Genomic DNA, 12,057 nt, shown 5'->3' with positions numbered 1-12,057 from the left:
GGGTTCTGGGGAGAGGGGGAGCAGCAATGGGTAGCATGGGCAGGCAGCCTGCTGCTGAACTGAATCTTCTTTATTTCACAGCAGGAGCAAGACTTGAAGTGCAGCAGACCATAAGCATTTCCTTCTGCCCAAAGCTTTCCCCTCTTTTATAATGATGGTGCAAGCTGTGCTGAGCCGTGACTCAATAAATATCAGCCAATTCTCTCCCTCCAGAGGGGCAACTGCCTTCTGCACCCTCCAAGGGCTGAGGAGAAGTGGTGTAGCTAGAGTCATTCTGCTCTCCCTTGGGACTACAGCAGAGCCAGGCAGTGCAGTTACCACCAAACATCCCCACAGTCAGGTGTTTCATGGGTTCATCCTTTAGCACAAAGTAGCCTCAACGCTGCCACAAAGTCCTCTCCAGGCAGGCACAGTTATGCCTATTGTTTTAATTAATCATCTTCCCTTGGAGACTCGGGGACTCCCGAGTGCCAAGGTCTGGCTTTTGATTTGGGGCAAATGCAAATGGAGAAGGAAGGTGTTGCAGTGATACCCATATATCTAAGGCAGCCGTGTTGTCAACCTCCTGTCTTACTTTTTCCTACACATGTACATGAGCTGTCCCCAAATATGTGTGTGCCAGGACACACACATTTTATATTCCAATAGTTATATGCCCCTCAGAGCTTTTTTTTCAGCCTCATCAAAGGCATATATCCACATGCCTCTAGAATAAAATGGGACAGTCTTACCTGCCTGGGTAGTTACCTGGTGAATTTACATTCTTCTTTCCTTAGAGCTCTGGTTTCTCCATTTGTTGGGATTACGGGAACCTTTTGTGTTTAAAATTCTTGTCCCTTGTTTTCCCCAGGTTGCTTTAAATAGAGGGGGAAAATGAACAGAGGAACCAGCAAAGCTCACCTCACTTCTCAGAATTGAGTCTCTGACCCTTTTTACTGTCTGTGCCCCTCTGAAAATCTCCTCCAGCTTTTATCTGCACCGTTCCACCTTTTGCAATAAAGGAAAGCCCCTGAAGCTTTTTCCGCCCTTTTAAAAGAATCCACCTCTGCAGCCAGACACCAAGCTTCATTTCTGGTAAGGATTTCAATCCCACTCACTCCTTTGTCTTGGCTTATACGTCACCCTCTTCCTCTTGGGTGGGCAGAAAGGGGACGGATGCTGCCGCTGTGCAGACTCCTGACTGGGTCACCGAGTGCTGCTGGGCTGTCTGAGCTGGGCTATAAAACAGAGCCAAGGCAGCGCAGCTGGCTGAGGGACGAGACTGAATTCTGCAGACGGCGAAGGACGCGCACGCAGCCTCTGCCGCCTCCTGTGTTGTTGTTTTTCCTGGAATACAGAACCAACCTCGGGAGGAAGATGTGCAAGGGACTCGCTGCACTGCCAGCCACTTGCTTAAAAAGGTACTGTTTATTTCTGAGCATCTGTTAATGATCTTGTTAGTCTGGAGATACGCTGATGTATTGCACTTAGCGTCTGAAGCAGAAGTGGCGGATTCGGCTCTGATTCTTTTGTAAGATTAGATGCAAATGGTTGCTTACAGGCACTTTTTTTTCTGTTAGAAGCAGAATTGCCTAAAGGTTTTGTACGGAGCTGTGGGAACTCTAAACCCATCCTTCCCATTAGCAAAACAAGCAGCTTTTAGCATTGCTGTGTTTTGATATGCCTGTCATCTGCTTCTGCCGCAAGCTTTGCACCCCTTTTCTCCTTTGAATCCTGTTTCTCTGCTGAATTTTCTTTTCTTGACTTTTTGAGGCGGGAGCAAGGCAGACAGGATATTAAAAAAATTGAGGATCATTCCCCAAAACGCATCCCAAATGCAGAAACCCAGCCTGGCAGGACCAGAGACCCGGCTGCCAGCGGGCAGGGTGGGATGCGGGCCAGCCCAGGGCACCGCGGATCTGGATGCGGCACCAGCCGGTGTGGGGTCAGCCTGTATGCCCCGGGTGTGTACTGATGGTGAGAGACCAGGCCAGGCTGTACCCCCGGTGCACAGCGCTACGGGGCCGGTGTGGGGCTGGCCATACCCCCATAGTGCAGTGCCGATCAGGATGGCACTGAGCTGTACCCCTGCCCTGGGTGCAGGATCTGGCTGCATCCCAGTGTGCGGTACCAGCCAGGCATCCCAGTGCTGGCAGAGCGGAGCCTGTGCACCCCCAAGCATGCCCTTGGCAGCATGGCCTGCCCCACAGCCCAGTGTGAGGGGGTCTCTATGCCTGCAAGGTGGCCGTGAGCCCTCCTGGAGGGGTGTTACTCCCTTTCAGGTGCTATGGGTCCTGGAGACCCCCAGCAGGGTGGCCCAGGTGCCCAAAATGGCACCGGCCCCACAAAACTCGCTGCTCACCCAGCCCACGCAAACTTGCACTTCTGAGGCGGCTTCCAGTGGCTGTGCAATGGGAGAGGGTTGGAAAAGTACAAACTGAGACTCAGCCTGCTCTCATCTGGGAGAAAAAGCTCCCCGCTCATGGTGGATTTGAAAACAAGTGCTGAAAATGTGAGGAAAAAATATTGACATTCTCCCCGCCAATTTGCAGGAACATTTGACAGGGGAAAAAAAAAAAAAACATTTGAAAAAATGCAAGGGAAAATGAAGTTCACATCTTTTAACCACCTCTGTTCAGGATTCCCAAGAAAATCCCTCTCTCCCAGAAAGCTGCGGGACTCGCTGCAAGCAGCAGTGTCTTGTTTCCTTCTACTGCCGCCTTCCTGCAGACCCAAGCGGTCTCCTTCTTCTGGGAGCAGACAGCATGGCAGCACGAGGCAGCCCCAGTCTGGCAGCGCAGAGTACCCGATATCTGCCTGGGCAGGGCCTGGATGTTGGCCCTGGTCACACACACTCTGCTCTAAAGAAGCTATGAGTTTCCTTCGCTCTCACCCTAGTGCTGGAGTTGTTGAGGAAACATTTATAAGCACAAGCAAGCAGTGAGATAAGATATGGCCAGGACCGCTGACAGGGTGCTATGGCTGGAGCAAAGAGCAGTGTTGGGAGGCTGAGCAGCTACCGGAGCTCAGCCCTGCGGCACAACCTCTTGCTCTTTTCCAGGCTCTGATCTGAGGAGCAGGAGAAGCATTTTCCTGCTTATGCTATCGTTTTACCCTGCGGCACGCCAGGGCTTGCACCCCTGAGCAAGCAGGACTGATTTACCTGCCCCCTCGTTCTTAATCTGGAAGGAAATCCAGAGAGATGCTGAGGCCAATACCAGCTGCATATCTAGATGCTGCTGTCAGGCAATGGTTGTCCTGAGCATGCTGGAAAGCAGAACAAAATTAAGCATGCATCCTTGCAGGAGCTCGCCATGGAGCAAGGGAGTAGCCTGCAGTCAGTGTGGGCTGGTTGTGGTGAAGCTCCTGGCTCATCCCCTGATCTCACCCCACGGTCCTGCTCCGAGCCCTTCGCTTCCTCCCTGCCCTCTGTCTCATGCGCAGCTGCTTGGTGGGGTGGCCTGGCACGGCCCCGCTGTTCCTGTAGCTGGGTGATGAGGTGGGGGGATGGCAAGGGCTGCAGGAGAGGATTAGTAAGCCTGTAAGAACTGGACACTGGTAGCGGGGCAAATCACTTTAGGGAGAAGTGACACATTTACAGCACGATGATGCATTTCTGTCACAATATTTTAACTGTAAACAAACAGTAGGAAAACAACAGCTTCTCCCCCTTTGCCAGCCCTGCCTCCAGGCTGACGGCCTTCTCAGCAAGAGAATGGTGCTGTTGAACATGAAAAATGACTTCTTTGACAGTTGTATTTGTCTAGCAACAGAAGCATGCATTATGTGAGGAGTGAAAGGTCAGCGCTGGAGTCACTAGCAGTGACCTGCATTTGTGTCACTGAGTAATGCGGAAGGAGCTTATTGCGGGTGAGGAGGCTGCAGAGGGAGTTGTAACGCATTATCTTCATCTCCTTCTTCAATTGTTTCTTTCAGTGCGAAAGACATGAAGCATCGTCTGGGCTTCTTGCTGCAGAAGTCAGACTCCTGTGACTACAGCTCTTCCCAGGGCAAAAAGGAGAAAATATCTTCAAGCCAGAGGTAAGAGCAGATGCTGCCACGTAGTTAAGCCCAGGCTGGCTGCAGCATGTTGTTTACTCCTTGACTGAGCTGAACTTTATTAGCATTTCTGCTGCTGCTTCCCAGTACCTCCTGAACACCTGTGTGTTTGAATCTAGTGTGGCAATAGTCCTCAGGTATCGATAGACCCCTTCCTTGAAGCAGGTGAAACTAGAGGTCCCTTTCTGCCAACACTTCTGTGATTCAATATGCATGTGCACAAGGAAAGACTTGTGCAGTCTCCTGCGCAGGGGAATAATGCCATCACCAGACACAGTGCGACTTGACACATTGCAGAATCAGAATCACTGTCTCTTTGAGTTGGATTTGTGCAATGGTCCACGCAGCTGCACAGAGATATTGGCACAAAAACCAGAGTGAGCAGCCTGTCAGGGTATCACTGCTCTCACTGAGGTGCAAATCGATGGTGTCCTTTCCAAGGAGGACTCCAAAGGCCAAGGTATGTTCCTGGAATAGATGAGCCCTAGGATGTTCTGGTATGGTAGGGGGAATGAATGCAGGATGTGTTCCCACATATGTTCCCCATATGTTTCTAGTTCCCACATTCCTCTCTCTTCCATATAGCTCCTGTTCCCTTGACAGGTTAAAGAAATCAGCACTCTGGAGTTCACTGATACGACCTGCAAGAGTGATCCCAAGTCCATGCCCCATCAAGAGATGCAGCCAGTCACAAAATAAACACGAAGTCCCCAACAATTTCTCCAGGAAAATTCCTTTCCAGCCCATGGCTGGTGACGGGGATTGCAAACCGGAATTTCTATAGATTAGATCTGGATCCCCAGGGGTCTCTGTAAAGCAAGCAGACATTTCCTTCTTGGTCGTGTATGCTCTTACAACAATCAGGGAAAGAAATTTTCTAATGGTGCTGAGCAAAAACCCAAATTTGTCCTTTCTGTACTTCCCTTAAATCTTCCCTATGTTTCTCTCTTTGTCTCCTTTTAGGGTTAGCCAAGAGGAAGTCAGAAAGTGGGCAGACTCTTTGGAAAACTTGATCCATCATGACAGTAAGTTAAAGAGGGCCCTTCTGCTGGAGATGTTGAGGGTGCTGCCTGCAAAGTGTGTGTGCACAGGCCTTTGGGAGGGGTGGTGAAGGTTGCTTTTGGTCAGATCCAAGGGACAATCCCAATGTGTCATGAATGGGGCTTTGACCTACTGCTGAGCTGTCCCTTTTGTGAAGGCAACTGGTTTAGCCCTGTGCAAGGGGAGGGCAAGACTGCAGCACACAGTTAACAGTGGGTTAAACAAGAACCAAAAAGTGGAGAAACTGTTTGCAGCTGAGCCCATGGGACATTTGTTTTCCTGTCGGTTCCAGGCTACACTGATGTCCTTGATGTTTCCTTTGTGTTGTTCCCATGGCCTGAGACTCTGGTGTGTGTTGGCTGTCTCCTCGGGGCCTCCTGGGAACACACGAGTCGCTTGTGTTCTCCTGGCTGAGCCACTGAAGGTCACAGTGGGGGAGCAGGCAGCTGAGGACCCACGTGTCACATCCCCATGGGGCCTGTCTGAATTCCAGCCTCCCTCGGCACGCACGAGTGACTGCTGTAGAGGCAGGCAGCCGTCCACAGGGGAGCTGCTCATTCAGCTCTAGGAAGGAGAACACAGAATTGATGTTTGCTGCGGTTCATGGGCATGACTATCCGGGAACCAACACTCTTACCTGATCTAGTTTTCCTCTAAACAATTCGTAGGAGGACTGGCTGCTTTCCGTGCTTTTCTCAAATCTGAGTACAGTGAGGAAAACATCGAGTTCTGGGTCAGTTGTGAGGACTACAAGAAAACCAAGTCACCAGCCAAGCTCAGCCCCAAGGCCAGAAAGATCTATGATGAGTTCATCTCAGTGCAGGCTACAAAAGAGGTATGTGCACAGAACATCAGTTGAGCAAAGTTATCACCCTACATCCTGAACCAGGCCAGCAGCACAGGGAAGTATAGATCTGGTAGTTTCACAAGAGTTGAAGGATGCTGCTTCTCTGTTAGTTAGCAAGCAAATGGTGTCATTTTTATTGCTTTCACATTAAACTTGGATAGAGAGAAAGTGGGTTTAGTTACAACCATGTGGCCATCCCATGTGCACACTCAAATGGAGAAGCCCGAGAGGACTATGATTCCTAGTGTTCCAGCTGCTCCCGTGCAGTTGTTTGAGTTTCCTGGCTGGCTGCATCCCAGAGGGATATGTGTCAGTCTCCCCTGACAGTTTGTCTGGCAGCAGAGATGCATTGGTATCCAGCTGCACATATTCTGCCAAGGCTACAGGATGTCCAACGGCCATTTCAGACCACTGCCCATCAAGGACAGCTTAAATACGCTTGGTGAAGAGACGCTTGGATTTTTCTTTACCTATGCTAGCCACTTCTGGGACAGATTCTACTTATGCTGTCCCTTTGACCCACAGGTGAACCTGGATTCATGCACACGGGAGAAGACGAGCCACAATATGCTGGAGCCTACACTGTCCTGCTTTGATGAGGCTCAGAGAAAAATATTCACCCTCATGGAAAAGGATTCTTACCGCCGTTTCCTCAAATCCCCCTACTACCTGGACTTGGTCAGCCCCCCTGGTGCTGGCTGCGGCCCTGAAAACTGCAAAAGAAGCCACGCTCACACCTTAGACTGCAACTCAAACATCATCTCTCAGTGCGCCTGAACCTGCAGCAAGGCAGGGGCAGGCTGGGCTCTCGCAAGAATATACGGCAGCAAAAGTGTTCATTGGCATGAAGCAACAGAGCTGTCTCCAATAGCTGTCTAATGTCCCAGTTGTATCCCATGTCATGCAACAGCCAGCATTTGTAACCCAAGCCAGGCTCAGTCTGTGTAGCAAACCCTCCTCTGACTCCATCGGTGTAGGAGCCCTGGAGTCTGTCTCTGACATGAAAGCTGGGTGCAATCGTTGTGTGTCCGCTGTGTTTCTGGCGAGCCCTGCAAGCCCAGGAGGGCGGCGGGGGAGCACGTGCTCCGACCCAGCGCTACCCACCAAGGGACCAGACTTGCAATGTTGCAGTGTGACACCTAGCAAGGAGCAGGGGAAAGAGGAAGCCAAGGGAAGCGTTGGGGACTGTGATCTCCCCTTTCTAATACGCAAAAGCTTAGATCAAAAGGACTTGCTCTGGTCCTTAGCTGTTCATATAGCTCCCAAACGTCTAAGCTTTCAGTAGTATTTGCTCAGAACTGAAGCTGTGCTGCATTACAGTAATCAGACATAGGAAGAGCTCCTACTCTTTCTTGAAGGGAGACCAAAACTTTTCAGACAAACAGCCTCCTTTGATCACCACAGCCACAATCGCAGGGAAGCTCTCCCCTCTGGCCGCTTCTCCCTCTGTAGCATCTAGTTTATGCTGGCCAAGGATCTTTCCTAGGGCTGTGCAGAGCTATTATTTTGGGGGAGGTTCATTATTTCATATCTTCATGCTCCCAGGTTAAATACCGTAGCTGAGCAGAACAGAAACATGTTCCTTCTCTCCCAGACTGGCAGGCGTATATGACTAACTCTGGGAGTGCCATCTGAACTCAGGTTTGCCTGCCCTGGCTTGTGTGGAGCAGTTTGTGATGGAATAGGACCACTACCACAACAGCTGGGGAGGAAAGACCCTGCCTGGGAGTACTTGAAAACATCTTTTTTTTTTTTTTTTTTTAAAAATGTTTTTTATGTGAGTTTATAAGTCAGTAGTAGCATGAATCACTTTTTTCCTGAAGGTGGTAGGAGGAATGTGTCAGTCTTATTACTGCTCCTGGGCTTTGCCAGAGGGCAGCTTACTTTTTAATCACCGCAGTTAGACATGGCCTTCACGGGGGGCTTTGGGGCTGACGCTGACCTGCAGTTGGTAGATGCAGGGCTTGCTGCCTTGGGCTGCAGTACTGGGTATCGCCAGCCAGCAGCTGGGACCGCCTGCTCTGAGCAGTCCAGTGGCTGTCGGTGACACTCTCCCCCAACCCTTGGTCTCTCCTTAGTTGGATATTGCTGCTCTGACAACCATGTATTCCTCGCTCTGCATCCCAGTCCAAACAACGGTTCTCACACCACGGTTTTGACATGGCAGGAGGAGGCTGTGGTTCTCCGGTAGGCATGTCCAGGCCCACAGAGGAACATCTCTTTTGACATTTGCTTTATTTTGTATTTATTAGATTGTACTGACACGTACCACCCCTGCATGTTCAGCTAAGAGATGGAGAGGCTTGCTAAAGCTCTGAACATAGCCAAGCATGTGGCTATGTTTTATTTTCCCCTGGTACTGGGAACTCTTGATAACTATTGCAAAAACTGTGTTGATATTTAAATAATGATGAATACATTCTAAATAAAAATGTTTGCATTAGTCCCTTCTAAAATGCCATTGTGTGAACCAACGAAAATGTATGGAGATGCAATTCATTGGCCAAGGTTACTCTAAAAAGTCATTTTTCACTCAGAGGTGGTTTTAAATTACGGAAAGATGAAACAGCCATTATATCCTTCAGATACCCTCGGCACCGTGAGCCTGGGGGATGCGGGGCTTTTTGGGGTCCATGCTGTGCCTGACAGCGAGCTCGGCGCAGGGGCCCCCCATCCTTGCCGAGGGGCTGGGGTGAGCATGAGGCCCCCTTGACAGCCTTGGAGGGGGGAACGTAAAGGAGCACCTTCTCGCTGCAAATGTTTTCACACCCAGAGCTCCAGAGGGGAACACGTTTTAGCTGGCGCTGGGGGTTTTCATCTGGACCGGCCTCCTGGGGTGATGTTTTTATGCCCTTTTCAGTTTCCTGAGAAACTACCACATCTGTTGCAGCAGAAGCTCTCAGAGGCCTTCGGTCTTGCGATGGCTTTTGGGCACAAGTTTTGGGAGTAGACGGTAAGGAAATGCCACACCTTCAGCGCAAAGAGCCAAAATAAATAGTCCATTGAGATAGTAGCAGAAATACATGTTTATGTGTGGATTACTGAGTGGTACAGGAATATGGGTTAACACAACCAGTTCCTCAGTGCACACCAGCGCCTTGCGTGAAGATCTCTAGTGGAAATCACACGGAGAACGTCAGACTGAAAACCTGCTGCTTGCGGGTGTGAGGAGTCGATCCTCACTCCTGACCTTGCTCTGGCCCTTGGCCACAGCGCTCGGCACCCTCCAGGGAGTGAACAAGGACTGGGGGGGCCTGGGTGAACCCCTGGACACCCTCAGCCCCCCGTGGGCAGCAGCCGCTGCCTCGCAGGCTTCAGCAGTCCCCAGGGCTGGGACGGCGCAGCACCGGCAGAGCCCTGCCTCAGCATGCGGGGGGAGTGCTGGGTGATTTACACCATGGCTGGTGAGGTGCGAGGGTCTGGGTCACTGAATTAACCAGAAAACACAGAGCAAACAATCCCCTGGCATTAATCTGAGGGATGCAGCTGCAGGGAGCCCTCCTCCGCATGTCCCCGTGGTGGGGAGTGGGCGCCGGGGAGGCACGGAGGCAGCGCCTGGTGCCCGGGGACCCTGGCTGCAGCGTGGGGTTGCCTTGCCCCACGGCAGGGGATGGGGGTCCCTCGGAGGGCATGAGACCTGCCTCCTGCGCCCGCTCGGGTACCAGGACGCGCCGGGGCTGCAGGTACGCAGCGGCCACAGGCATATGGTGATTTCAGAGGATGTTTTGGAAGATGCACCTTCATGTTCACTCGGGTGCATGGCCAAGGTTTCCCTCAATGGAGTCTGGGACCGCAATAAACCCGCACGCTCATCTCTGCGACAGACCCCAAGCACAATATCCAGAAACTCTGCTTTTTGGCTCTCCGACTCACTGGGAATCCAGATGCCCATGTTAGGAGTATGTATATATGTGTATGTGTATACTTGTATATGTCTGTAGGATATAGATGTACAATGTTGTGTGTACAGTGCTCATACATATGCCAAATTTCATGAGAACAAGAGTGATAAAATACATGAAGTATTTCCTACCAGAAATATAATGGTTGGTATCAGCCCGACAGTAAATACCTCTGGGCCCGCGGAAAGCTCGGCCGTGGGGTGGGTACAGGCATTGCTGCCCTTCTGGGGCGAGCCTGCCCAAGTAATTAGCCAAACGACCCTTCTACACAAACATAACTTCCCAAGAGCTCCAAAACGCTTCAGGGGCCGCATTTTATGGCCACCCGGTAGCTCACTGGCACCTGTTCCATCACCCCCTAAAGCAGGCTTCCAGTATTTTAGCAAAAATCAAGCTGGGGAGGGATTTCCAATACACCTGTTTCACCTCTCCTGAATCCAGCCTCCACCTTTCTACATACCCAGACACCTTCTCCCTGCCCCACACGTCGCTGTTGCAGCTAGTGACATCTCAGGTTTGATGGCGTGCAGCAAGCCAGCCTCCAGCAGCGTCCCAGCGTCGGGGTTTAACTGTGAAACGTGTGAGGGTATCTGGAAATAGCTGCCAAAGGATTAAGTAAAAATGAAAGGTCTGGGTCTTTCTGTTTGGTTTTGCATTTCTATGAGTCACGCCGTGAGTAGGGAGCTTGAACATGCTGAACCCGCTTGTCTTGACACCGGATCATGGAGACGTTCGGAGGGTGCAGGGAGCGCGCCTGGGCAGAGGCGGTGGCAGCACCCTGCAGCAGGAGGGCTGGCGAGCCCCTCCTTCCCATGCCCAGCCCTGCTCCTGCCTCCCCCTTGTTGCCCACCAGCTCTGGGCAGCGGGTGCTGCCGGGGGGATGCTGCGCCCTTTTGACAGGACCCTCCCGCCGCTCGTGGGCTCCCTTGGGCTCTTTGGGGCCACCCAAGCCGCCCCCTGCGCTCACCCCAGGGGAATGCCCCGCGAGCACCACCCGCTGCCGCTCCAGCACCGACTTTCCCAGGCCATTTGCTCCAGAGGAAAAAAAAGTCACGTTTGTGATGGCCTCCATCCTTCCCCTGCCTCCCCATCCCTGCCTGGAAAACGCAGCCCATTTCCTGCAGCTCGGGATGTATTTTTCTTCATCACCATAGTGACAACGTGTAAATATTTGGGGCTGGTGGGGTTTTGATCAGATTTTGAAAGTCTTGAAGAGGCTGGCAAACCAGTTGTTTACGTTACTGCATTTTGGATGGAGTCTCATGACTCGCAGTTGAGGTTGAGGAGCCTGGGGCAGCCGGTGCGAGCTGCCTGCTGGGAGCACGGTCGCTTGTTATTTTGCCGGCATCTGTCGTGTTGCCGGCTGGGCAGCTCAATCCCTGCAGCGTGCTCGTTGCAAGCCACGGCCCTGCGGATGCTGCACCAGGAAACCATCGCAGCGACGAAACGTCCAGGCCCCGCGGAGTGGGGGTTCATCGCATTCACCTCGAGGCTGAAATGAGACCCCAGCCGCCTTTCATGTATGCCCTTGCCCTGTCCTCAGATGTGATTTCTTCTGGTAGCGAACAGTGGGCTGGCTTTGAACCCCTTGAAAAGAGCTGGTCTTTTTAAGAGACAGCCTTATGGGAACACGTGTCCTGGGCAGGCGGGAGGAGACAGGAGAGAGAGATGGAGGCTGCACAAACTCGGCAGAGTTTGCTGTCTGTTCAAGAAGACAGGGGTTTATTTTTCATCTTTCCAATTACGGTTTTGTCTCTGGGTTCGGGTTTTGGTTTTTGGTTGTTTTTTTTTTTTTTTTTTAAATTGGATCTGAACAGTTGCAATTAGCAGCTGTTTTTCCCCCAGCATGATTTTCCTCCCTCCTCTAATCGATGCCCCTTGATTGAGTTTGTGCAGAAGTATCGCTTTGGCGTGCCTACTGCAGAGAGAAGCAACTGGAGCAAGAAACCACCACGGCAACACCCGAAGCTGCAATCCAAGCGCACCACCAGCCACCAGCACTGCTGAGGGCTGCGCGTAGGCACTGGGGACACGGGCACGGGCTGCAGACTGAGAGCTCAGTACATCATGCAAGTGGTTGGAGTGAGCGGGAGGTCTGGGTTGCTAAACAGTCCCAGTGTTTTGAACAAACAGATCTCATTTTATCCTCTTTACTTGAAGCAAACGGGCTGTCTCACAGCTGACTCCAAGTGGAGTCACTGGGGAAGCGGTGCTGCAGGCTCGCTCTGC

At 51.7% G+C, this 12,057-nt stretch overlaps 1 protein-coding gene across 4 annotated transcripts; it reads left to right on the top strand.

Annotated features, from left to right (window-relative positions):
- The first annotated feature begins 698 nt into the window (after positions 1 to 698).
- Positions 699 to 7,080, top strand: RGS4 (regulator of G-protein signaling 4). 4 transcript variants are annotated; one of them, XM_009574887.1, is made up of 6 exons: positions 699 to 739; positions 851 to 1,074; positions 3,916 to 4,020; positions 5,002 to 5,063; positions 5,748 to 5,914; positions 6,452 to 7,080. In XM_009574887.1, exons 3-6 carry the CDS (start codon positions 3,926 to 3,928, stop codon positions 6,701 to 6,703), a joined length of 576 nt encoding a protein of 191 aa, XP_009573182.1. In that variant the 5' UTR covers positions 699 to 739; positions 851 to 1,074; positions 3,916 to 3,925; the 3' UTR covers positions 6,704 to 7,080. The 4 variants fall into 4 exon arrangements, with proteins under 4 accessions (XP_009573182.1, XP_009573183.1, XP_009573180.1 ...); XM_009574888.1 differs by having other exon boundaries at positions 699 to 750; XM_009574884.1 differs by lacking the exon at positions 699 to 739 and adding an exon at positions 1,194 to 1,400 and having other exon boundaries at positions 1,027 to 1,074.
- The last annotated feature ends 4,977 nt before the right edge of the window (positions 7,081 to 12,057 follow it).

This window comes from Fulmarus glacialis, unplaced genomic scaffold, assembly GCF_000690835.1.
Source record: "Fulmarus glacialis isolate BGI_N327 unplaced genomic scaffold, ASM69083v1 scaffold33103, whole genome shotgun sequence".
Classification (NCBI taxonomy): domain Eukaryota; kingdom Metazoa; phylum Chordata; class Aves; order Procellariiformes; family Procellariidae; genus Fulmarus; species Fulmarus glacialis.
Note: the sequence above shows the minus strand (reverse complement) of the source record. Positions and strands in the feature narration are given on the sequence as shown.

Excerpts from the sequence above, each read along its gene's own strand:
- RGS4 (XM_009574884.1), top strand. The coding sequence starts at position 1,357 with ATGTGCAAGGGACTCGCTGCACTGCCAGCCACTTGCTTAAAAAG. Across the intron at positions 1,401-3,915 it reads CCAGCCACTTGCTTAAAAAG|TGCGAAAGACATGAAGCATC; the intron begins GTACTGTTTATT and ends TGTTTCTTTCAG. Across the intron at positions 5,064-5,747 it reads AAACTTGATCCATCATGACA|GAGGACTGGCTGCTTTCCGT; the intron begins GTAAGTTAAAGA and ends AACAATTCGTAG.